Genomic DNA, 27,757 nt, shown 5'->3' with positions numbered 1-27,757 from the left:
AAAAGTAAAAGTGAAGTCGCTCTTAGTGACCCCATGGACTGCAGCCTACCCAGCTCCTCTGTCCATGGGATTTTCCAAGCAAGAGTACTGGAGTGGGGTGCCATTGCCTTCTCCAAAAATTTACCTATAATCTAATTAAATTTATTTATACAGCTGCAGAGCCAAGCCTCAGGCAAAATCACTTTTATCGAGTTGTGCACCAAACCCCACTCTGCGTCATTTTTTTTCAGTTATCAGGGCTCTGCAGTCTTGATTCTACCATTATGGAGACTCATCTCCTCTTTGGCAATGCTTCTACATTGTCAGCTTCTTCAGCTGGTCCTGACTTAACTCATTGCCCACTCCCGTCTCTCTCTTCTTCACTCTCCCATCTTTACTTGCTACCTCCCACTTCCTTTCTGCCCTCTCCACCCTCTCTCTCTTCCAGCCACTATTACCTCATAAAACAAATACCGTTGTCAGCAAGTCAGCGTACAGAAGTGGCTACTATGAGCAGAACAGGGCACTCACTATCAAACCTATAGATAATTTGGAATGCTTAACAACTGCAAGCTGGTTGGGGTGTACATAAAATCAAGCCCTATCTGTAAGGATGCTTTCTGACCACAAGTTAAGAAGTGGGCTGTGGACATATCCAGCACATGGACACAATCACATCACACTTCTGTTTAGTCCTCCACCCCAGCTGGATTTGAACCACTGGAAATCATGAAATTACCCTTTTACCTTCCCCTACACTGTCTAGTGCAATGCCAAAGATATAGTAGTACTGTTAGTTGCTCAATCGTTTCCAACTCTTTGCGACCCCACAGACTGTAGCCCGCCAGTCTCCTCTGTCCATGGGATTTTCCAGGCAAGAATACTGGAGTGGATTGCCATTCCCTTCTCCAGAGGATCTTCCTGACCCAGGAATCGAACCGTGGTCTCCTGCATTGCAGGAGAACTCTTAACCCTTCAGCTACAGGGAAGGCCTAAAGATACAGTGGTTCAGTTTAATTCAATTCAGTTCAGTTCAGTTCAGTTCACTCGCTCAGTCATGTCTGACTCTTTGTGACCTCGTGAACTGCAGCACACCAGGTCTCCCTGTCCATCACCAACTCCTGGAGCCTACCCAAACCCATGTCCATTGAGTCAGTGATGCCATCCAACCATCTCATCCTCTGTCATCCCCTTCTCCTCCTGCCCTCAATCTTTCCCAGCATCAGTGTCTTTTCAAATGTGTCAGCTCTTTGCATCAGGTGGCCAAAGTATTGGAGTTTCAGCTTCATCAGTCCTTCCAATGAACACCCAGGACTGATCTCCTTTAGGATGGACTAGTTGGATCTCCTTGCAGTCCAAGGAACACTCAAAAGTCTTCTCCAACACCACAGTTCAAAAGCATCAATTCTTCGGTACTCAGCTTTCTTTATAGACCAACTCTCACATCCATACATGGCTACTGGAAAAACCATAACCTTGACTAGACAGACCTTTGTTGACAAAGTAATGTCCCTGCTTTTTAATATGCTGTCTAGATTGGTCATGAGTTTCCTTCCAAAGAGTAAGCGTCTTTTAATTTCATGGCTGCAATCACCATCTGCAGTGATTTTGGAGCCCCCCAAAATAAAGTCAGCCACTGTTTCCACTGTTTGCCCGTCTATTTGCCATGAAGTGATGGGACCAGATGCCATGATCTTCGTTTTCTGAATGTTGAGCTTTAAGCCAACTTTTTCACTCTCCTCTTTCACTTTCATCAAGAGACTCTTTAGTTCTTCTTCATTTTCTGCCATAAAGGTGATGTCATCTGCATATCTGAGGTTATTGATATTTCTCCTGGCAATCGTGATTCCAGCTTGTACTTCAATAATCATTTATCTGAGAAGCCTACAACCAAACATTTAATGGATAAATAAGTGACCTTGTGTTCTAACTTGCTAGCTCCTCTTCTCAATCTCATCCTGAAATGATGACTCGGATGCAAAATTTCTTGATCTGCACCATAAGCCTTCAAATTCCCTAAACTTAGACAAGCCCTTAGGACATGGTTCAAAAATATATCAAATACCAAAGATTATGACCTGTCTTTTTCTTTACACCAAAATTGGAGTGTGTTAATTAGAATAAGGTATTATAATTTTATCTCATTTCCTCTGAGGTCAAATGGTGATGTCATGCTGTGATGGTATATTTTTAGGAGAGCCATTGAAGTCTTTTTGTGTGTCTAGCTACAGGAAGCTAATTTCTGTTTATATATTCAATTGCAGATATAAATGAATGTAGCGCTGACAATGGTGGCTGTCAGGACCAATGCTGTAATACAATTGGCAGTTATTACTGCAAGTGTCAAGCTGGCCAGAAGCTGGAGGATGATGGCAGAGGACGTAGAGGTAACAGTTGGGACTGTCTGCTTCCTGATAAGAGAGAACATATATGTAATGCAAAAGAGGGGGATGGCTTTGATCCAGAGCCAGTTGAAATGCCTGGGCTGAATGTTGTCAAGAGCATAGATCTTCCTCTCATGTCTAGATTACAAAATTGTAACCCTAAGAACTCTTCAAGTAGCTTATTATAAGAAACATATGATTATACACTGGTTTGGCTGTGTCATGTTCTGATTATGGAATTTCAATCGTTCATTTAAATCCCTGGGTAAAGTACATATTTGTGAAAGCATTTTGTTTAATTCTAAAGGGAAAATGGTGCTTATCAGAAAATACTCATGTCTTGTTACAATAGAAATAAAGAGCCGCAAAAGCAACCACAGGAACAGTATTTTTTATATAGAATTAGCTTTTCCCCCACAAACTTCCATTTTCTGAATCCTTTTAAAATTAATTCCCTCCTTCCTTTATTTATTAATTCATCATTTTGTTCATCTGACAGTCATTGAGTTGCTGCTCTTTATCAGGCATTATTCCATGCTCTAGGGATATAAAAATTAATGAGAAATAAATTCTGCCCTGAAGGAGCTCACTGATTAGAGGCAAAGATTGAAACATAAGCCAAAAACTTTACAGAATAGTGTTTTAAGACATTATAGAATGAGGTTAAGTGCATTGAATTCAAAGAGACCTGGATTTTAGTCTCAACTCTGTCACTTACAATTTCTGTAACCTTGGGCATGTTATTTAATCTTGCTAAGACTCTTTCCTCATCTGTAAAATTTAGGATAATGGTAGCTCCAAAAACCACAAAAGTTGCTGTGGGAATTAAATAAGATAATGCATCTAAAGCCCTTAGCATAGTGAGTGGCTATAGTAGGTATTCAAATGATAACTATGAATTGTACTTTAATTTATGACCACATTGTTTCCCAGATTGGGAAAGTAACTGGGACCAGAGACCCCTTCCTTGTCTTCTTCTAAAAAACAAGAAATACCCAAAATATAATGATCTCTTGTACCATGCTTTTTTAACTGTTCTTTCTGACTTTTTCCCTATCTGTTTTTACCATTTAAATGCTTGAGCATTTAATGTATTCAGCCTTTTTCTTTAGATCACATAGAAATGCATTTATTTGGTTTCCCCATTGACCTTACAAAATCAAACTCAATTTTTCCCCTGACAATGTCTATTCCTAATGGGACATGTATGAGTAAGTTAATGGGAGAAAACAAGAGGAATAAAAGTCATTCCACTGAAAGTGTCTGGGACTGGGGCTGTGGGATTGTTGGGACTGCCAAGACAACACAAGTTGTGGATGTGAGTAGGTTGGAGAATTTCTCAGATTCTCAGGAAGCAGTATAGCTCATTCTCTTCTGGACCATCTCTGGCACATAGCAACAGGACAGGCTGCAAGTAGACAACCATATGTTTGAGGGTGACTACATCTGGAACTTTCTGAGACAAGTTTCATTTCAGGCATGGTCCTCTGTTTGTAAGGGTGTGCATTTATAAACGCAAGTCTTAAATTCAACCAGGTCCTTTTTCATTCAAGTGAGATCATCTTTATTTCTGGTGAGACTGAAATGATGTTTTCAGTATGGATTCAATATCAGAGAACCAGAGGGATCACCACCTCATGGTGTCCAAATGATAGGTAGGCTAATGCCCATTGAAGTTAGCATGATCTGCCTGATGAGAATATAATTTTCACAAACCTCTCCACTGCCTGAGAAGCAGTGAACTCTTTGTTTCTTTTTGGCCTAGTATTATTATTATCAACATGATCATTATTATGATACATTTGAAATGCCAGTAGAGCAATTAGCTGTGTTACGTTTGACAATTATTATTGTTATTTTTATAGCAACTATTAGTCTGGTAAGGCATGATAAACTTTATATCCACTGATTTATTTATATGCAATTATCTCACATTTTAATTGAAATTAGTCACTCTTCATATAAATAACATATTTAGAGAAGTGATTTCCATGCTTTCATATAACTGATGTTCATTTCTGCACAATATATAAGAATAACTTGGGTTATCTGTGAGAATTAAGAGTTTGACACTGAATTAACTCTGACTTCCTATTTACTGAGATGTAGAACTGGGATTGATGGTGTGGGTTGGAGCAACTTGCCTATAAAGAACTACCTCTCTCAGTCCCCTACTTCCTAGCATCTTTTCTTATTCATTTCTTTGAATGACCATTTGATAGATATAGTGATGTTAATGATTCATTTTGGTGGATTATTGAACATGCAGTGATCTCAGATCATAATTTAATAAAAATAATAGAGGTTGTTTTGAAATTAAACCTATCCTAAAGCCATTGCAAATGGGCATTTCAATTCATGTGAGGGCACTAATGAGTCATTCATATGTATTTACTTGATGCTAACAGTAAAGGTTGGTTGCTTTCAAAGGCTATTCTGTTGAATGCTGAAGATATAGAATTAAACAATCATTTAAAGAGACTTTTTCTTTGCATTTATATAAATTGTATTTAACTACTTGAATTGTTTTTTAAAATACAGATCAGAATTTTAGCAGACATTTATTGTAGCATTAAAATACATCTAGAGTCTACCCTTTCAATGGAATTGAAGCATTTATAAATGGCTAATCTTATTCCTTAACCTTTTCTCTAAAGAGCTATAAACTTGTGGAATAGGTTTCTGATTAGCTCAGGTACATGAGTATCCCCTTCTCTCAAGCATAGCAATGAACCTAAAACACAGTTTCTAACTCACTCTGCAGATAGATTATTATAATGTGTAAATTAAATGTACAAATGCCACTGAACACTAAGAATATATATATATAACCTTTATATATATGAAGGACATACATTTTTCTTCTTTAATTTGTTAATATCAGGTAACATATTTAAGGCTTTTCAAAACTGCGACCATCTTTGCATTTCAGGAAAAAAATAGAACTGGATTTTGTCACTTTATTTGCTATTAAATCCATTTTGCTATAATTTTATCATATTTGCATCATAATCATGAATGAAATAGGCCAGTAGTTTGTGTTTCTCGTTTGCTTTTTATGGCAGTGGTTCTCAAATGGAGGAATTTTGTCCCCCAGAGACATTTGGCAGTGTCTGAAGACACTGATTTTCACGACTGAGGGGAGGGAATACTATTGGCATCTATTGGGCTGAGGCCAGGCAGGATACTGCTAAATGTCTTCTTCTGTTACTCTGATTGTACATATGCTGGACCTTATTCTATCTCACATGCTGCTTTCATATGTTCTATTTTCTTTCTCTCTTTACTACATATGCTCAGTCTTATTGAGTTTCAAATATCAACAATTTAACTTCATATCTTTAGAAGTCTCATTTTTCTCAAATCAGTAAGTTCCTTTATGTCGTATGTTCAGTTTTTAAACTTGTATTCTTTTCTTTTGATATTTTGCAGGTAGCTATTCTATATTCTGTGTCTGATGCCAACTTCTATGGTCCTTGTGTGGGAGTCTAAACCTATTGCTTCTTATTTCCAGGCTACAAGTTAGATTCTTTTTTCTTTCATGTTGCATATGCTTCTCATATAAAACTTCTCCCAGAGCACTGCATTTGTTTTAACATTTAGACTATCTAGAATTACTTAGAAGATCGAGACTATCTCCTAGGTAAGAGCCATGTCTTATAACATCACAGGTGTCTAGTGCCTAGCAGAATTCCATAAATGCTTACTGAATGAATAAATAGATGAAAGAGTACATGTCCAACCAGTCAGAAATGCATACAGACATAGTCAGTACACCTCTTATTCATTTCCTTATGTACAACTTTTAATCATGCTGGGTTTGTCATTTAAAATCTGACTAGTTAAATCATTTGGTTATTAGTAGGTCTGTGTAAATATTTGCTGATAACAGATCTGTTTCATTTGAAAGGGCAAATCACATTTTTACTTTTAGAGGGCTAATCAAAATCTTAGTTTGAAAATTCTGACATTTCTCCTTGTGCAATATCTAAATTATTGGCATGGCAACATAACTAGTGTGACTGAGCATGATAGTACCACGGAGTCAAGGACTTTTTCTAAATTAATGGTAATTAACATTGCTGTACATTATAATCAGTGAACTGACAAAGATAATAAATACTGAGTGGATTGTTGGGATATAGTTTTCCATTTGGAAGAAATAAATGAACCTAAGGGTATATTATTTAATGAATTGACAGTCAAAATATTTTAAAGTAATTTGATAATATTTTAGCCAATTTTTTTTCTGAAACACATTAGAAATACTGTGAATAAACAATGAATCTCAGCAAACTGTTGCTATATATGTAACTATAGAATTTTTGACTAAAACAAAAGTTTTTATAGGTGGAATCCCAAGGAAATTAAATTATTTGAACAGTCTCAAAATGCTAATTGATAGATGAAGTGATATTGGAAACCAGGCTTTCATATTTCCCCTCTGTGAGATTGATAGGCAGTATGAACTGCATACAGAGCAGATTAATCAGAACCATGGAGTCTAATTGCTACAGAGGCCCAGAAACCCTCAGCTCATAGAGACTACAGTCTACAGAGGAGAGAAATTAAAACCTGAAGAAACTGATTGATTTCTTCCAGTTCCCAGATGGTTTACTTACAGAGCTAAGAACGAAATCAAGCTCTCTTTTTTCCAATTGCCATTCTTCCAATTATGGTCAATAAGCATTTATTGGGTAACTAGTAACTGTTCAGCATTGTGTTGGGGATAATATGGGGAGGGAGGTGGGAGGGGGGATCAGGATAGGGAACACATGCACACCCGTGGCAGATTCATGTCAGTGTGTGGCAAAACCAATACAATATTGTAAAGTAATTAGCCTCCAATTAAAATAAATAAATTTTTTTAAAAAAGTAACTGAAAGTGAAGTCACTCAGTTGTGTCCGACTCTTTGCGATCCCATGGACTGTAGCCTACCAGGCTCCTCAGTCCATGGAATTTTCCAGGCAAGAGTACTGGAGTGGGTTGTCATTTTCTTCTCCAAGGGAACTTCCCAACCCAGGGATGGAACCCAGGTCTCCCGCACTGCAGGCAGACGCTTTACCATCTGAGCCACCAGGGAAGCCCTAAGAGTAACTAAATTAATGCAAAATTTGGTTTCTTTCATCATAGTGTTTCAGTATCATTAAGCATCGAGATACAGCCCCTGCTCACTCAGCAAGTAAAGAATCTGCCTGCAATGCAGGAGACACTGGAAATGCAGCAAATCCAGGTTTGATCCCTGGGTTGGGAAAACCCCTGGAGAAGGAAATGGCAACCCACTCCAATATTCTTGCCTGGAGAGCAGCCTGGTGGGCTATAGTCTACAGGGTCACAAAGAGTCGGACATGGCTGAGTGACTAAGGACACATACACGACTAATTATACTATATGCTTTGAGAGCTCACCTAGGTCTGCTTCTTGCCTCCAAGCAGCACCAAATCTAAACGATCTCCTTGTTTATCCTGATATTAGACATCTCGGATCAGGGAGGTTCTGCACGTCCTTTCACAGTTTTGATAAGCCTGTCTATCAAGAAAGCTTTTCTTATATGTAATCTATATTCCTCCTGCTGAAGTTTAAGCCTACATTTTATGTTCTTCTTAGCTCAGAAAGACTTAACAAGTCTTTATATTAATTCCTTACACGCTTATGGAGCATTTCTGTGCCCTCCTCAACTTACTAAAAACATTGTTGCAAATACTGGAAGCTGTTGGCACTTGAAAAAATATCACCCATCTATCTTTCCATCCCTGTATGTATCTATCCATCTATCTACATACATAATACATCTTAGTTTTAGAGTTCATAAAGCTCCACTTGAAGAAATCTTTATTAAGGATTTATCTACTTTTCTATGTTGCTTCTTTTAACAGTCATTTATAAAGGGCCTCTTGAACTTCTGCTGGTATTAGGGTGGATATACAGATACACAGATTGTAAAGAATCCGCCTGCAATGAGGGAGACCTGGGTTCGATCCCTGGGAGGAGGGCATGGCAAGCAACTCCAGTATTCTTGCCTGGAGAATCCCCATGGACAGAGGAGCCTGGTGGGCTACAGTCCATGGGTTTGCAGAGTCAGACATGACTGAGCGACTAAGCACTGCACAACACAAAGATAGTAATACTAGTTCCCTGACCTCCTTGAGCTGACAGTCTGGTGGGGGGATGGGGAGCAATATAAAATGAAGAACAATTTGAGAAAATTCCCATATGGTGTATCCTCATATATTAAAAAATGGTCTGTTTTGAATTTATCAACACATTTATAATATGGAATTTATTATGTTGAAAAAAAGCTATGAATCACTTAAAATTCTTGGGAGTTATCATATTTGAAACATAAAGCTATATACAAATATCTTTCTTTTCATCCATTCATCCATCTAACGAATTATGTGTCTGGCCCATACACTGTGGACCATGTTGAACAAAACACCCACTTTGGGTTTGAATATTTAATCTGACATTCACTAACTGCGAGATTTAGGGGAAGTTACTTAATATCCACAGGCTGTCCTTTCTTTATCTATAAAATCAGAATAACAATATTTAACCTGATGTGAACTGGGAAATTAAATGAGATATTGTAAGCAAATAACTTGGTGGTGATAAGGCTCCTTTCCCCTACTTCATGACCACAAGAAGAGGGATATTCTCAATCCTGAGATCACTTATTCCCTTCTTCCCAGGGAAGGAGTTACTTCCGTCTCTGGGGAGTTTGGGGAAAGGAATCCGGAATTCAGTTCACCTTCATGTCTTCTCTTTAGGATCTGCAAAAGGCCTTCAGGAAATGGCCATGCTGGTCTGCTCTGATGCACGTTTAAGTAGGTCAGGACGTCAGGTCGGGAAGACATAGGTTTTCCCATTACACTTGTAACCAGCTCTGAGCATTTGCCTAATTCTGCATACCTCTTTAGGAAACTTCTAAATCCTTTTCTCTGGGTTCCACTTTAACAAAAATCAAGTTGCTATTTTGTCTACCCCCACCTATTTTGGATTAAATCTCAATTAATTCAAAAGTCAAGTAGGGATTGTTAATGTATCTTTTTATATACTAACAACTTGCATCAGCCTAATACATAATATGTGTTCAAGTTTTTTTCATTAAAAAAAATTCCTCCTATGCTATATGTTGTTGAATATAAAAATATATGTGAGGTGGTTATCTTTCTCTCCAAGGAGCTTCCAACTCAATAAAGGAGACGAGCATAAGATAGTGTAAGATAACAGGAGTGACTATGTGCTGCTGCTGCTGCTAAGTCACTTCAGTTGAGTCCGACTCTGTGTGACGCCATAGATGGCAGCCCACCAGGCTTCGCCATCCCTGGGATTCTCCAAGCAAGAACACTGGAGTGGGTTGCCATTTCCTTCTACAATGCATGAAAGTGAAAAGTGAAAGGGAAGTTGCTCAGTCATGTCTGACTCTTTGAGACCCCATGGACTGCAGCCTACCAGGCTCCTCTGTCCATGGGATTTTCCAGGCAAGAGTACTGGAGTGGGGTGCCACTGCCTTCTCCAGTAACTATGTGCAGGCACAAGGAAAATGCTATGGGAATTAAGCAGAGAATGAGATAACCCACTGTTGAATCAAAAGGGGCTACAGGGAACAATGAAATTGAAAGTCGCTCAGTCGTGTCCAACTCTTTGCAACCCCATGGACTTAGTCCATGGGATTCTCCAGGCCAAAATACTGGAGTGGATACTGTTTCCCTTTTCTAGGGGATGTTTCCAACCCAGGTATTGAACCCAGGTCTCCCACATTGCAGGCCGATTCTTTACCAGCTGAGTTACAAGGGAAGCCCAAGAATACTGGAGTGGATAGCCTATCCCTTCTCCAGTGGATCAGGAAACAGGGACAGGCACTAATCATTCAGTCCTGGGACTGAACCGCATTCCTTCCACTTCTTTAATTTCCTTTAAAAAAAATTCCTATCAAAGTACTACTTCATGCTACTTGTCCTGCTGTCTCTCTTCCTTCTTGTTTGACACTGGAAGACATCTGAGATTTGAACAGCAAAACTGCCACTGCCACACCACAATCATTCTTTGTAGAAGCTCTGGATGTTTTCTTAAGTATCTGTGTCTCTTCATCTAGAGAGAAAGCACATATAATTCAAATCTGAAACTTTGCTATGAAAATGGAAATCCACTTTATCTCTTTTGAAGTTAATCTTTTAACTAAAGCCCATCATTTCTCCCCTAGTAATTCAGAGTAATCATTTCAACACCTCAGCTTTCAGCTAATACATATTACAGTCAAAAGTGTATTTGGAAGTGAGACAAGCTGGAAGAAACCGTAACTGATATAGATTCTCCAAGATGAGCTGACCCACTACCCAAATTTCATTACAGGCACAGATCTATGGCATAACTCCTATAGGTAGGGCTTTCCTGGTGGCTCAGATGGTAAAGAGTCTGCCTACAATGTGGGAGACCTGGGTTTGATCCCCAGGTCAGAAAGATCCCCTAGAGAAGGAAATAGCAACCCACTCCAATATTCCTGCCTGGAAAATCACACGCATGGAAGAGCCTGGTGAGCTACAGTCCATGGCGTCACAAAGAGTCGGACACAATTGAACAACTAACATTTTCTTTCCAATAGGTGATGCCAAAGGAGGGACACTGGAAAAAAAGAAGTCTCCAAAGTATAAGGCAGATAAGCAAGACATTGCTTACAGGGGCTTCTTGTTGGTAATATGCCAGGACAAAAATCCTAAGGCAAACCTACTGCCTCAATAGCTCCTGCCACTTGCAAAAATGATGAAACAGAACAGCCAATCAGGACAAATGTCTGTATGGGAGTGTCTAGGAATGGTGGGCAGCAAAGGACCTTCCTTCCCAAGTTTGGCTCAGTTCAGTTCAGTCGCTCAGTTGTGTCTGACTCTTTGTGACCCCATGAATCGCAGCACGCCAGGCCTCCCTGTCCATCACCAACTCCTGGAGTTCACTCAAACTCATGTCCGTCGAGTCGGTGAAGCCATCCAGCCATCTCATCCTCTGTTGTCCCCTTCTCCTCCTGCCCCCAATCCCTCCCAGCATCAGGGTATTTTCCAATGAGTCAACTCTTCGCATGAGGTGGCCAAAGTACTGGAGTTTCAGCTTCAGCATCAGTTCTTCAAATGAACACCCAGAGCTGATCTCCTTTAGGATGGAATGGTTGGATCTCCTTGCAGTCCAAGGGACTCTCAGGAGTCTTCTCCGACACCACAGTTCAAAAGTATCAATTCTTCGGTGCTCAGCTTTCTTCACAGTCCAACTCTCACATCCATACATGACCACAGGAAAAACCATAGCCTTGACTAGACGGGCCTTTGTTCGCAAAGTAACATCTCTGCTTTTGAATATGCTATCTAGGTTGGTCATAACTTTTCTTCCGAGGAGTAAGAAGAGTCTTTTAATTTCATGGCTGCAGTCACCATCTGCAGTGATTTTGGAGCCCCCAAAAGTAAAGTCTGACACTGTTTCCACTGTTTCCCCATCTATTTCTCATGAAGTGATGGGACAAGATGCCATGATCTTAGTTTTCTGAATGTTGAGCTTTAAGCCAACTTTTTCACTCTCCTCTTTCACTTTCATCAAGAGGCTTTTTAGTTCCTCTTCACTTTCTGCCATAAGGGTGGTGTCATCTGAGGTTATCGATATTTCTCCTGGCAATCTTGATTCCAGCTTGTGCTTCTTCCAGCCCAGCATTTCTCATGATGTACTCTGCATACAGCTATCAATGCAAAGGAATAGAGGAAAACAACAGAATGGGGAAGATGAGTTCTCTTCAAGAAGTTTGGCTCATGTTTCTTAAATTTTACTGTTTATCAGGAAGCATAATATAAATTTATCATTCTTAAGAATAAAAGCTTTTAGTTTCATTCACAATTATTTTGAGTTTCTCTATTTGATCCTCTTAAAAATGAGCTGGTCTTTCTGAAAAAATGTAGTTAACATTTTTCCTTTTTTTCTAAGAAAAAATCCCCAACTGAAGCCCCCTGCCTGAATTCAGATTTTTGTTTTCCATATATATATATATTTGGCCATATGGAATCACACCCTCCAAAAGATCGATATGATCCTGTATTCTAAAGAGTGGTCTTTTTAAACCTATGAAATGTGGAGGTTTGGTTCCTACCTGTCAAGACCCATATTATTTCTGTTACTGTCATAAAGAGTAATGGATAACTAAATTTTAAGATTTATTTGCTATACAAAATTTGTCATCAATTTCTAAAACATAGAAGCATCAATTTCTAAATAATGGAAGGACTCATTAAGGGGAACCCTGAATATGTATAATTTTTAATCAGGAAATAAGCCAGTTAAAATTGACTTGCTGTTTTGCTGTTGGCTTTCATGTGTTTATTTTCAGTGACCTTCTAAAGATCAGAATTTCCTTACTATAGGACCTCATAGGGAGAATTGAAACCACTCATTTCTGAAAAAAAAAAAATGTATACTTTAATTCATAAATTCAAATTAACTTTGTTTTTATTATTTATTCTAGTTCTTCATTTATTCATAGACCTAGTCTGCATTCCCTTGAATACAGGTAATATCAATATAAAAAGACATCATTCATTTTATTTATTGTGGATACTTGATGGATAATTCCACATGCATCACCAGTAGAAACCAAGCACATGAAAGATGCATACTTATTTGTATTTTTACTTTATATCTTCTATACATGTGTTTCACTGATAACAGTATATGCCTAAGAATAGGAAATACTGTAAATATATAGAGTGTGCCATACTATTACAAACATTAACATCTTTACCATTCCCCACAGGTAGTAAAGATATATTTAAAAGAATCATATCTGAGAATTTTTCTAATTATCAGTATTATCTTTGTTAAAAGGGGTTTCGTGGACCTCTGGCATTATGAAAGCTTATGGTTCTGTGATTGTTTTTCTGAATACTCAGGATAATTGATCATAAATTGTTATTTGCAGCTGTCTTGTGGACTGAGAAAGGCAGCTAGATTTTTCTAAAACCTATTGTTAACTCTCCAATAATAGACAATCTGACAATGCTGAGTGGTCCTGCTTGTCATAGGAGACCTTCACTTCCCTAGCACACACTTGTGATGGGGAAAGGAATTAGCCTTGGTTGATTAAAATTTGTCGCTGGGTCCTACTGACCCCCGTTTCTGGGTTGGGATGGAGACCCACAGAATCCAGCTTCCTAAGGCTTCCCTGTCTGTGTGGGTATAAAAGGTCAGGAGCAGGAAGGAGGATAAATGAGAAAAATCCTTGAAAGGAGTGCATTTTATATGTATATTTATTCTGTGATTAGGGCTTCCCTGGTGGCTCAGCAGTGAAACATCCATTTGCAGTGCAGCCAAGCATATGCAATATAGAATCGATCCCAGGGTCAGGAAGATCTCCTGGAGAAGGAAATGGCAATCCACTCCACTATTGCTGCCTGGGAAATCTCATGGACAGAAGAGACTGGTGGGCTACAGCCCAAAAAGTCACAAAGAGTCAGACATGACTGAATGACTAAACATCCACCACCATCATGCTATAATTAAGTAAATGCTTCTTAGTTATAAATTTCTCTAAATTCTAACAAGCGTTTAGATATGGGGCACTTCAAGTCTTACAGTATTCCCAGCAATAGCACAAACTGTTCAGTATAGTTCTAAAATATATATATATATGTTCTCTGCTTCATGTATATTTAATATATTTTGAGCATGACCAAAATGACCCATGCTAATTAATCAAAAAATTTTTACAAACTAAGGGAAAAAAAGGTGATTATAAATTGCTTTTCGCTCATGAGAAAATAAGCTGGTTAAAAACAATTTGCTATGTATCTTTGAACAAGGTAACTATAATCTTTTGCATTTAAGTCAGTGATCATAAAAGATGGCATGACTGTAAAATTCAAGGGACCAAAAGACCTGAACAAGTCATCTATTTATTTTTATATGATTTCTACTGTTTTAAATAATCATCACATTTTGGAGGCTTGACTGAGTACTGGAAACATATTAAAACCATGGCTGAGAAAATTAGGTTAATTATAATTTGTTAGACATTGTTCTTATTAAAAGTGAGCTGATTAATCCCTATTAAAAGCCTTAAGGCATGAGAAAGCAAAATGGCTATGCAAAAGTCTAGTGTTCTCAACAAAGAGAAGATACTACCGTTCTGTAAGACCTGAAATGCCTATAGGAATCACTTTGTGTGCTTAGTCGCTCAGTTGTGTCCAACTCTTTGCAACTCCATGGACTGTGGCCCGCCAGGCTTCTCTGTTTATGGGATTCTCCAGGCAGGAATACTGGAGTGGGTAGCCATTCCCTTCTCCAGCAGATTTTTCTGACCCAGGGATTGAACCCAGGTCTCCTTCATTGCAGGCAAATTCTTTACCATCTGAGCCACCAAGAATAACTTTAAATCTTGCTAAAATGCAGATTCTGTTTCAGCAGGTGTGAGATCACCCTGATAATCTGTGTTTCTAACAGGCTCTCAAGGCAAGTGATTCTGTCATCATAGACCACCCTGAGTAGAAAGCCTTTTGTTAGCTTTTCTTTCAGTTTACTTGTTTAATAATTGTTAAGTGAAGTAAGTAAGTGAAGTCGCTCAATCATGTCTGACTCTTTGAGACCCCATGGACTGTAGCCTACCAGGCTCCTCTGTCCATGGGATTTTCCAGGCAATACTACTGGAGTGAATTGCCATTTCCTTCTCCAGGGGATCTTCCCGACCCAGGGATCGAACCCTGGTCTCCTGCATTGTAGACAGACGCTTTTACCATCTGAGCCACCAGGGAATTCCCTGGTGGGAATTGTTAATAATTGTTAAGCCCTCGCTAATTAAAATAGGCCATAGGAAGGGTTACGAAATGGTGTGATACCTGCTCTTCTCAATATTTTAAAAACTTTTTTTTCTTATTATTGTTAACAGTGATGACATTTGTTTCACATAGAAAGATAAAAGGCGATAATAGTGATATATTACATTTGTGTAGCACTTTATACAGTATAACAAACTTTTCTTAAAAGCCAGTTTTATTGAAATGTAATTCACATACCTTCCAATTAACCTTTCTCAAATGTGCTATTCATAGTGTCTAAAACATTGAAAAATATATAGTTATTACCACAGTTGATATTAGAACATTCCTATCACCTTAAAAAGAAAACCTGTAGCATTTAGTATCATGTTCCTATCTCTCCTTTATTCCTCTCTAAACCTAAGCACCCACAAACCTACTCTCTGTCTCTATAGATTTCTCAGTTCTGGACTTTTATGTGAATGTAATCATATAATGTGTGGTTTTTTGTGACTGGCTTCTTTCATACAAATTATAATACATGTCAGAATGTCATTTTTGAGGCTAAATGATATTCTATTTTATGGAATAATATTCCATTCATTTTTACCACATTTTACAAATCCATTTGTCAATTGATGGACATATGAGTTGTCTCCACCTTTGGGCTATTATGAATAATACTACTATCAATATTGATATGCAAGCTTTTTCATGTACATATTTTCATTTCTCTTGGGTATATACATAGGAATGGGACTACAGGTTATATAGTGAGTCTGTGTGTAATTTTTCTGAAACTTTTAATGTATTTATTTTTCTTTTAGACAAGATTTAGAAATATATATACTTATATGGATAGATACATATCAAACAATTGGTTTCATGCAAAGAGGTCCATGGTCAAATAATTTTGAGGAACACTGATACCAATACTCCTTTCAGGAAAATCAGGCAAAAGAGAAATCATTTAACTTTGTTCAACCCAGGTTTCCCAAACATGTTGGGAAAACATGTTTGGAAGACTTTAAAAGTGAAATATTTGTATCTCAAGGATGTAGTATGTTATAGAATGCATTTTGAGCAATTGTTTAATTCAGAGATATAGATTGCACTTCCCTGGTGGCTCAGATGGTAATGAATCTGCCTGCAATGCAGAAGACCTGGGTTTGATACCTAGGTTGGGAAGATTCCCTGAAGAAAGGAACAGCAACCCACTCCAGTGTTCTTGTCTGGAGAATCCCATGGACTGAGGAGTCTGGTAAGCTACAGTCCATGGGTGGAAAAGAGTGGGTCACAACTGAGTGACTAACACGTTCACTTTCATGACATAGATTAACTGTTCTTCCAGATATAGAAGAACTTTTGGATGGGGCAGAGAGTATATTCAGGGAACTCAAGAATAAATTCTTTGGCTAAAGAGCAAATGGCTTCAATTTAAGAACTACATTCTATAGGTACATGGGAAGAAGTATTTTTTCAATGGGAGATATTTGAATAGAAAAATAATGGTATGAAAGTTATTCTGGCCAAAGTATATAGGATGAAATGGAAAGACAAGTGTATATGGAAATGGTAGGGAGATCACTGAAATGGAGTACAATACTCTTTGTAAATAAGGTGTTAAGTAATATGGAATAAATTATTGATAGCAGAAATGCCACTTGCAATGTAATAGAAAAAATAGTGAACAGGGATATCACATGTAAACCAGATTTATTAGCATATCTGTATAAAAATGTATACTATAGTAAGAAAATTTCAGTCCTTTCCCCCTCCCCCCCACCATTTCTTATTTGAAAATCAGTACTTGATTTCTGTGTATGACCTGCCATGGGTTTTGATATTGCCATCTGGCAGAGCCTGCTTATCATCTTCATTATGGACCTAGTATTTCTTTATGCTGATTCCTAATTTTCTTCATTAAATCCTAAGTTACGCCAATTTCAAATTAATGAGAAATAAGATTAAAGATGAAAACTACCTCTGAATGTTATTATTAATTATGCTGTTGGGGCACACTATTTAGCACTGCTCAAATCTGGTTGTAAATATGTTCTCTCTTTGAAGAGCTGACCTGCCTTTACTTTTGTTTCTTTTAGTTTAGTCACTGTTTTCGTTTGTCATTGAAATTGGAATTGCCAGATGGTTTGCAAAGACTGAGCAACAACATTTTTTTAAAGACTCTTTATATACAAACAAGTTAGCAAACAAACAAAAAAGAACGTTAGCTCAAATTAAAAAAAAAGATCTTAAAAAACAAAAACACAGGCATAATATGAGTGTAAATTACATCATCTCATTTATAACAGGAAATGTATAACAAATATGGGTCACATTTCTTAAATTAGCAGAAAAATGGATCTCTAGGATAGCTACACGTTGACAGTGTCACATACACAGCATTGCAGACAGCCTCCGGCAAGCATTTTTCTCTTCAGCTATAGCTATGTAAGTTTCCATTCATTTTCACAAATGGTGCTCTCCAGTATCAGTGGAGATTTTCCCTTGTTGCCCACAGGAGTAATTGAAGATTGCTGGTGTGGACATTAGGAAACCACTTTAATGACCACTTCACATCCCCCTACTGGGAACTCAGAATATATACCTTCCCTTCTATGGGTCCATTTCCTCATCTGTAAAACACTTTCATGTCACTTCAATCCCATTTGTTAGATTTCTATGATAGATTATAATATGGTTCCTGTATGAGCCTGGGTCCAATTACAAGAGACAGAAAGCAAAAATTTGAACATGAGGAGTTTAATGCAAAGAATTATTAACCATAAGAGGAGGTTAGAGTGAAGAGGTCAGTAAGAAGGGGTCCAATTAGGAGAGAAAGACACCACACAGTAATTTAACATGAGAATGTTAATACAAAAAATTATTAACAGAAGGTTGGAGTACAAAGAATTTGGTCACTGATAAATAATAGAGAACTTTAAAGAATAAAGGATTACAACTACTACCCCAAAGCTAAAAAGTAGAATAACTATGGGAGAGACTCCCTAAGACTGAGATTCAGACATTGTTGGAAAGGGAGAGTTCCTGGCTCACTGGATGGCAAAGAGGCCACTGCTATAGAACTTGCTGGAAATATGACCTTTGGAACTTGCCTGAAGTCTGCTCTAGGGTGCTAGAGAAAACTGTTCATGAAGAGGCATCTCTTCTCTACACTGTCACCCAAAGTGTGTGTCAGGGGAAGTGCTGGATGTTGGGGACTGCTGACCACCAGTCAGTGCGGGAGCTGGAGCTGAAGAAGCTGCCTGCATTGGCAGAGCTGTGCATGAATGCAGCATCCTGATGCTAGAGAAGCTGCCTGTGCTGCAGAAGTGTGATGCTGGACAAACAGCCTGCAGTACAAAACTGAGCAATAAGAGAGCCTGCACCCTGCAACAGCCAGATGCTGGTGGAAACTTCTGTGCTAAGGGAGCCAAGCAGTGGAGAAGCTGCATCTAGAGAGGGAGCTGCCACCAGGAAGGAAAAAAACCATTCTTTACAATGTCTCTCCAGTGCCCTCTACTTGCAAAGCTTAGCATCATGTCTGCTCAGGAAAGAAAATCGTTTAAAAGGCCCAGATCCATTTTCACAGAGAGGACAAAAAGTACAGTTGGAGCTGGAGAGTAATAAATCAACAATCAGCACAGTTCCCAACTATGCTCATCCCACACCATACAGGTGCTATAAATAAATGTCCTTCACTGCGTAGACGTGGGTACTCCCCTGAAGGCAAAGATACTTGCCCTGCTCATTGACAGCTTGACATGATGTGACTTGCTGGTGCCAGTTGTGTTTGAGTGGAAATGATACAATGATACAATGATACAATGCCAGTTCTGAGCAGGGTTTTAATGTGAATGTGCAGTTCAGCAAGGCCTCTTGCATCATTGCCCTCTGCCCTATAGAAACTGAGTCCCAGACAGAAGATACTCTTTTTTTTTTAATTAATTTTATTTCATATAGTTGCTTTACAATGTTGTGTTAGTTTCTACTGTACAGCAAAACGAGTCGGCCATACATATACATATATTCCCTCCCTTTTGGACTTTCTTCCCAGGTCACCAGAGTGTTGAGTAGGGCTCCCTGAGCTATACAGTATTTTCTCATTAGTTGTCTGTTTTGTTGTTGTTCAGTTGCTAAGTTGCGTCTGACTGTTTGTGACCCCATGAATGGCAGCACACCAGGTTTTCCTGTCCTTCAGCATCTCCTGGAGTTTGCTCAAACTCATGTCCATTGAGTCCATGATGTCATCCAACCATTTCATCCTCTGCCACCCCCTTCTCCTTTTGCCCTCCTTCTTTCCAAGCATCAGGGTCTTTTCCAATGAGTCAGCTCTTCACATTTATTTTGTACCTAGTATCAATAGTGTATATGTATCTATCCTAATCTCCCAATTCCTCCCAGCATGTAAATAGAATCTAGAAAAGTGGTATAGATGATTTTTTATCTGCAAAGCAGAGGCTACTCTTTCATCTGGGTCCCAGGGTAAGGTCCCAGAGCTGAGTGGAACTGAGAGAGTCATTTCCTAGGCAGGTTGATAAGAAGTCTAGGGGTCCCCAAGGAGAGAGGGGTCTGGAATTCAAAAGGAGGAAGAAAGGACAAACTTTTTTTTCTCCTTCTCTACATTGCTTAGGATTATATAACAACAATGTATTCTGCCTGAGGATAGTCTCTGGATTAAACCTTCTGGCTAATTCTGTAAATTATGGGAGTAGACTGGCTCTTTACAAGGATTATGTAACAACAATGTATTCTGCCTGAGTACAGTCTCTGGATTAAGCCTTCTGGCTAATTCTGTTATCTTAAGATGTAAATTATGGAAATAGGTCTGCTGAGGTCTTTACAACCTCCAGACATTCTTTGGATTCATTGGAGAGTATATAACTTCATTGCTAACACTAACAAGGGGTACTCTTTCTGTCCCCTTCTGATGCCTATGTCAGAAGCTTTCTCTATCTCCTTTATTCTTTAATAAAACTTTATTACACAAAAGCTCTGAGTGATCAAGCCTTGTCTCTGGCCCCGAATTGAATTCTTCTCCTCCGGGGGCCGAGAATCACCGTCGTGATTCAACAACAACCTTTCAGAAGCACAGCCAACCTATAGACCACTAAAAGAAAAAAAGGTCTGGATACATGCCTGAGATTTTGCTTGTTTTTTATCACCCCCCAAAAAAGGTGGCTAATACAGTCTCGTTGCTTAACAAACAACTCTGATTTTGGCTTGGCTAATTATTATCATGCTGCATAAACTATAGTTCAAACCATTATGTTATTTTCTGATTTTACATATTTACCTGCCTTAAGAAAATAGCATGGAGAGACAAGACCTGTCCTTGGATTGAAAGAAATTCATCCCAGCAGTGTCATCTGAGAGAAGTCTCCAGAGGCTTGCTAGCTGGTATTTGCCAGATGACACTTTCTTGGGTGTAACTCCCTGGTGGAAGAGTAGAGGTGGAAAGGTTACAGTTAACTGTTGCTTTAATAAAAAAAGGTTCCTCTGCACTGCTATCACACCTGTCTTTTTGCCAGTGTTGTTGATCCACTGTCAAGATTATCATTTACTTCCTTTTACCTTATCTTAATCAAATGTCTGCAAATCAGTTGGGATACTGGCTTGTGGTTTATCTTTGGATAACTTGTCATTCTTAACTAGACTTGATAGACTTCCATACAACTTTTTGTGAAGGAAGTGGTTTTCTGACAAATGATGTTGAAAACTTATTCTTCAGTTCAGTCGCTCAGTCCTGTCCAACTCTTTGCAACCCCATGGACTACAGCACGCCAGGCCTCCCTGTCCATTTCCAACTCCCGGAATTTACTCAAACTCATGTCCATTGCATCTGTGATGCCATCCAACCATCTCATCCTCTGTCTTCCCCTTCTCCTCCCGCCTTCAATCTTTCCCAGGGTCTTTTCAAATGAGTCAGTTCTTCACATCAGGTGGCCAAAGTATTGGAGTTTCACCTTTAGCATCAGTCCTTCCAATGAATATTCAGGATTGATCTCCTTTAGGATGGACTGGTTGGATCTTCTTGGAGTCCAAGGGACTCTCGAGAGTCTTCTCTAAGAAGACTTTTGAACCACAGTTCAAAAGCATCAATTCTTCGGCGCTCAGCTTTGTTTATAGTCCAACTCTCACATTCATACATGGCTACTGGAACCCATCTAGCTTTGACTAGATGGACCTTTGTGGAGCTTTGACTGACCTTTGACAGACCTTGGACTAACTAGACAGTGCTGGAGCGGCAGCTGCACGGTGCTGAAGCGTCTTTGAAGAGATACCCATGTCCAAGGGCAAAGGAGAAGCCCCAGCAAGATGGTAGGAGGGGTGAAATCACATTTAGAATCAAACCCCCTCCCTGCCAGAGGTACTCAGAGGGCTCAAACATACCTTGTGCCCACGAGGACCCAGAGACCCCACAGAGACTGAATTGTTCTTCAGCTGTCACTAAATCTGACAACTTCATCTTCACATGAACTTTCTCTTTTCTCATTGATCTATTAGGAAAATAAATTATATTTTACCTCACTGTTCTGCTAACCATTATAACTATAGTTGACCCCTTACTACATTGCAATTATTAATTATATTTGGTAATCTCAAAGCACCCCCAACCACACATACACAAGCACACATGTACACATATATACTCTCTCTCTCTCTCTCACACACACACACACACACACACACACGCACACACACACACACAAGCAGCCAGTTAATAATAGATATTTCAGGCTTCATATAACTGCAAAATCATGCTACTCAATGATTTTTTAAATTAAAATCAGAAATAAGCATTCACAAGCTCTGATTTTAATCATTGACTATTTGAAAGTATGGGCCAAATACTAACATACATGTAAAATATATGTATGACTCACCACTTTGGTGATGACCTGATATCACTTTGCTGACCAGGGCCCATATATTCAAAGCTATCATTTTTCCAGTAGTCATGTACAGATGTGAGAGTTTGACCATAAGGAAGACTGAGGGCCAAAGAATTGATACTTTTGAATAGTGATGCTGGAAAAGACTCTTCAGAGGTCCCTTGGACTGCAAGATCAAATCAGTCAATCCTAAAGGAAATCAACCCTGAATTGAAAGACTGAAGCTGAAGCTTCAATACTTTGGCCACCTGATGCAAAGAGAGTGATGCTGGGAATGATTGAAGGCAAAAGGAGAAGGGGATAGCAGAGAATAAGATGGTTAGATAGCATCACTATCTCAGTGGACATATATCTGAGCAAACCCTGGGAGATAGTGGAGGACAAAGGAGCCTGGAGTACTGCAGTGTGTGGGGTTACAAAAATTTGGACACAACTTAGTGACTGAACAGCAACAAATGTATAACTCAAAAAAAATTAAATAGTTCTAATACTTTTCTTTGAGTGTGAGGGATAGTCCCATGGATATTAAAAAAATATTGGCTATGGTTTTCCGATCCCCTTTCTGTGCTAATGATCAGTTCTAGAATTAATTTAATTGGACAAGCGAATGAATGGAATCATGAGGAAGTAGAAAAAGTCACAAAGTCTAGTCTGGTCTCTGCCCCTGGACTGTAGAATCTTTTTTCTCATCTCTAAAATGGGGATAATATGATGGGATTTGTTTTTTAAGAATCAAATAAAAATGTGTCAGTGAAAAGGATATGTACATTATCAAGATGTTTGCAAATGTGAAATTTTTGATACTATGAAATGATTGATGATAGGTTGGTATCTTTCTAAATCCCATTCAACCTGGAGCATAGACAGAAGATAACAGTCAATCAGAAGAGTAATTTTCAAAATATATCCTCTTCAAACAAAAAAGATAAGATATTGGGATAGGCCTTAAAGGTAAGTATAGGTAGCAAAGTAATTTCTCCTTTTTCTGAAGTCATCAATAAGCTAATTATAATTTTGACTATAGGGAAGTATCATATTTGTCAAAGTCCCATTTTGTAAAGATGTGGTCAAGCAGTAGAGAAATTCACTGCCAATAAGCTCCCTAATAATCATATAGTGAAAGTCACTCAGTTGTGTCCAACTCTTTGTGACCCCAAGGATTATAGTCCACCAGGTTCCTCTGTCTGTGGAATTCTCCAGGCCAGCATACTGAAATGGGTAGCTGTTCCCTTCTCCAGGGGATCTTCCCAACCCAGGGATCGAACCCAGGTCTCCTGCATTGCTGGCAGATTCTTTACCTGCTGAGCCACCAGGGAAGCCGTGAAGTGAAAGTCACTCAGTTGTGTCTGACTCGTTGCGACCCCATGGACTATGCATTCCATGGAATTCTTCAGGCCAGGATACTGGAGTGGGTGGCCTTTGCCTTCTCCAGGGGATCTTTCCAACCCAGGGATCAAATCCAGGTCTCCCACATTGCAAGCGGATTCTTTACTGGCTGAGCCACAGGGAAGCCCAAGTTGTATAGTATTATTACTCAAATGGGATGAGAGAGAATCTTCATAGGAATCTTCATTGGACAGAGACTTCATGGCAGATTGGTGTTGGGGGAGGGAAGGGATAAAGGAAAACCTGAAGCCCATGGTCACCTTCTCTTTGAACTTTCCTGGACTCCATTTTCCCAAGAATTTAGTGAACACTTCATCTCTTTGTTTCTTGCAATTTGCTAGTCCTTTGGGCAAACCCTCTATTAGAATGTCACGTGGTATACTGTATTTGTTTGCTAAACTGTCTGTCTCACCCATCAGACCATAAATGCCTTGAAGCTGAGAATCCTCTCTTAATTCTATAGTAGTCCTGACTGATGCTTTGCAAAGTGCCTGGCATATAGTAGATATTCAGTGAATTTTAGATGGAGAGATGAATAGGTAGAAAATAGATCATAGTAAATTAACAGGATTTAGTAAAGTTTTAACAAAGCATCACACTTCTTAAATATTAAGGAACTTTTTTCATAACATAGTCCAATACATATTTTATATTAAAACTGAGTAGAAAATGAGTCCATCAATTTGCAGATATTTAGGGGTAAGACTCCTGGAAAATACGATTAATTTCTAATGTCTTAGTTCCTATGTTTCAGTTTAGTCACTCAGTCATGTCCCACTCTTTGTAACCCCATGGACTGCAGCATGCCAGTCTTCCCTGTCCATCACCAACTCCCAGAGCTTGCTTAAACTCATGTCCATCGAGTCAGTGATGCCATCCAACCATCTCATCCAACTCATCATCTGAGTTCCTATGTTTATGTTAATGAATTTCTTAAAAATAGACTTAAAACAACTATGATATCCTATTCAAAAATTAACAATTATTTTTTTAAAAAAAGGAATATACTTCTAGGTTAGAATAAGATGGAGGAGGAGGTGTTATAAACTTAGAGAGGTATGCCCACCATATAAACTCAGAAGCTTAGGAATTTTTGTCATAAGGTACAGAATACTGTAATTATTTTGTAAAAGAAGAGTAAGCTTTAAAATTGGCTTGAACATATTCTAAATTATAGTAGGACATTAAGTTTCATTTTTCTCAGGTGTCTTAAAGACAATGTGAAACTCTCAAACATTTTCTAGTATTTTTATATTTGAGCAAGCTTGCCTGTTAACTATCTATAAATGGGTGTTATGTACATACTCAGTCACTTCAGTCATGTCCAGTTGTTTGCAACACTATGGACTGTAGCCCTCTAGGATCTTCTGTCCATGAGATTCTCCAGGCAAGAATACTGGAGTGGGTTGCCATGCCCTCCTCCAGAGGATCTTCCTGACTCAGGGATTGAACCCCTGTCTCCTGTGTCTCCTGCATTTGCAGATGGATTCTTTACCCACTGAGCCACCTGGGAAGCCCATAAATGGTCATCTCATTCTTAATCTTAAGCATGATGAAAGAGTAGGTGTAATCCTTGGATGTGCTTGCAAGAAATATTTGGAGGAATATAATATCTGGCAGGCCGGAGAGATTTGACTTTCTATGGAAATGTTTGGTAAGGTAAATCTTGCTTTGTCTTACATTGTCTGCTATGTGATTTAAATTCTTTGCCTACTAATCACAAATCTCCAGATCTGGGAAATGGAGTTCCCTAGAACAGGCTATATATTTTTTATTGCCATCTCAAATCAAACTGATGTCATTTATCATGAGAGGACTAATAAAAGTCACATTCTGTATTGAAACATCCCTGTATTTTATGGACCCATCTGATAGACCCTTAATAAAGTTTTAAAACAATCCATAATAGATTTTGCAAAAAGCTCAAATCTGCCAGCACTCTCATTAACAGCCCAATTTGAAGCTTGACTTTAGGCATGATTATCAGCCAAATGATGTTAGTGGGGTTGTTTAATATTAAAAGACTAGCTGAAGGGACAGGAGGCTCAAATATTAAAAAAAAAATCCAGTTAAATTGCTATTTAGAGTAATTTAACAAACAAAATTAAATTTTGTTCTTATTTTCAAAGTACAGATGTGTATTAGTCTCCTCAAATATGTAGTTCATTGAAAATACCAACTAAGTGATTCTGCATGAAAAGAAATAGTTGATTAAAAGAAAAAGATCCCATAGCTTGTTAAAGCATAAATGTATTACAAATGACACCATGCTCACTCAATGTTTACCCAGTTAACTATATGTTACAAAATAAAAAGACCAAAGTTTTTGCCCCACCTGATATCCACAGAAAGGACCAACAATGAGCAAATTCAACACATGCAGTTGTCTTTTTATTGATTACTCTATCTAGGGAGGCTATCCTTTGGGTCTCAGAAACTGTTTACCAAATATTCACTTACCAAGACTTTCCTACCTTAGTAAAAGATATTAGCAGATTGAAAAATGAGATAATCATCAAAAAGAATAACAGTTATCTTTGTTGCAGTGAAATGTATTCTGCCTTATATTAACCCTTGTGAGTATGTGTGCAAGTGTGTGTGTGTGTATAGGTATTGGAAACATGTGAATTAATTTGCAGCAAATTATTAGGAATATGGTTTCATGATCTGAGAGGGGAGGCGAGGACAGTAGAAAAGGAAGAAGTTTTATTTTCAACTGTTTCTCCCCTATACTATTTATTATTTTTTACCTTGAGCTTTAATATTTTTAATGAAAATAAAGCCTTTTCAAAATGGCACTATTAAGTTTCCTTAAATTTCACTGTTTTACATCCAGTAAAAATATTCAAAGAAAAGTTGATAAAATATACACTATTACATTCAAAACACAGAAGCATATTTTAATTATTATTATTAACTACAATGAAAGGAAATCCAGACCATAATTACTAGATGACTAGGACTCACAGAGGATTTAACAGCAAAAATACAGAAAGAGACTTAATACACCTACAACCAGTTATCCTTCTCTGCTACACATATTAGTGGAATTTTAGCCAATATTCATTCTTTATCGTACAACTTAGACATTAGACACCATTTTTGTATACTTTTGGCATTAAGCTCAGCAACATATTCAGCTATTAGTATGTCGGTTGAGCCACTGAAGTAATTTTGGATCAGGTATTAAGATTTGGAATTACAAAATTAGAATGAATATTAATAATTTACTCTTGTTCACAATTCTTAGTTTTAAAATCACAGGTGTCTAACTCTTGAATCCATTTATTTCAGAGTTCTGATCATTGATCCAAAATAATTTTAAATTCCCAAAGAATTATTAGACCAGATGTAGGGCAAAGTTACAAACATATCATATTTGAAATCATTTCTCCTCCGGCTTTCATTGGCTGTCCTCATTGTTTCATCCCTAATGACTACCTTATCCTGGATGAGACAAGAGGATGAAATGAGATAAATTAACATCCTGGGCTCTTGGGTACAGTTCTGTCAATGACAGTTTTACCTGCCCTGCAGAGACAATCTAGTTTCCTTGGAAGTATTACTTCTTTTACTTTAGAAAGTGCCACCCTACCTTACTATGAAAGGTAATAATTACCTAACTTGTTTTTCACTTTGATGTATCTGTTTGGTTTTTTTGGATATTGCTTCTGGGCTATTACTGTAACTTAGAATTTCGAACACTGGCTTATACAATATCTCTATATGCCAAGCAGCACCTGGACTTTTCAAATTAGACTGTGTATGACTCACTCCCACTTCTGCTCATGGCTTTCTCTGTGACCAAATCAGCAATATCCCTTTTTAAAATTTTGTTGCTCAGTTAGTGCTAATTTTAATTTGCTATTTTCAATATTAAGGGAGTTAGAAACACTCTCTTTCAGGTTAATGACACCCTTTCAGGATGATTTGGGGATTTATTTTTATATCAAGATCATTACTCTTTTTCTAAAGCTAGAGGAAAATAATTTAGGATCATTTTGGAATATCCATCAGATGATTTGTAATTTGGAACTACTTCAGGCATTCTTTTTTTTTTTTTAACACAAATGAAGACATTACCCAAATTTTCTATGAGTATGTTGAGTTAATGAGCTTATTCACTTTAATGAAAGCAATTTATTAAGGGCATTTGTTGTTCAGTTGCTAAGTTGTAACCAGCTCTTTGTGACCTCATGACAGCAGCAAATGAGGCTTCCCTGTCCTTCACTGTCTCCCAGAGTTTATTCAAACTCATGTCTGCTGAGTTGGTGATGTCATCATCCTCTGTTACCCCCTTCTTCTCCTGCCCTCAATCTTTCCCAGCATCAG

General features: G+C 38.2%; 1 protein-coding gene across 1 annotated transcript in view; it reads left to right on the top strand.

The window, feature by feature from the left end:
• The window catches only part of LOC138443218 (EGF-like and EMI domain-containing protein 1), a 605,343-nt gene that overhangs the window by 356,165 nt on the left and 221,421 nt on the right, over window positions 1–27,757 (top strand). Inside the window, 1 exon segment of the mRNA XM_069595258.1 lies at window positions 2,244–2,366. Coding sequence (XP_069451359.1) covers window positions 2,244–2,366 — 123 coding nt within the window.

The sequence above is a fragment of the Ovis canadensis genome, chromosome 1 (assembly GCF_042477335.2).
Source record: "Ovis canadensis isolate MfBH-ARS-UI-01 breed Bighorn chromosome 1, ARS-UI_OviCan_v2, whole genome shotgun sequence".
NCBI classification, from domain to species: Eukaryota; Metazoa; Chordata; class Mammalia; order Artiodactyla; family Bovidae; genus Ovis; species Ovis canadensis.
The sequence above is the reverse complement of the archived record's forward strand: the minus strand, read 5'-3'. Positions and strand labels throughout refer to the sequence as shown.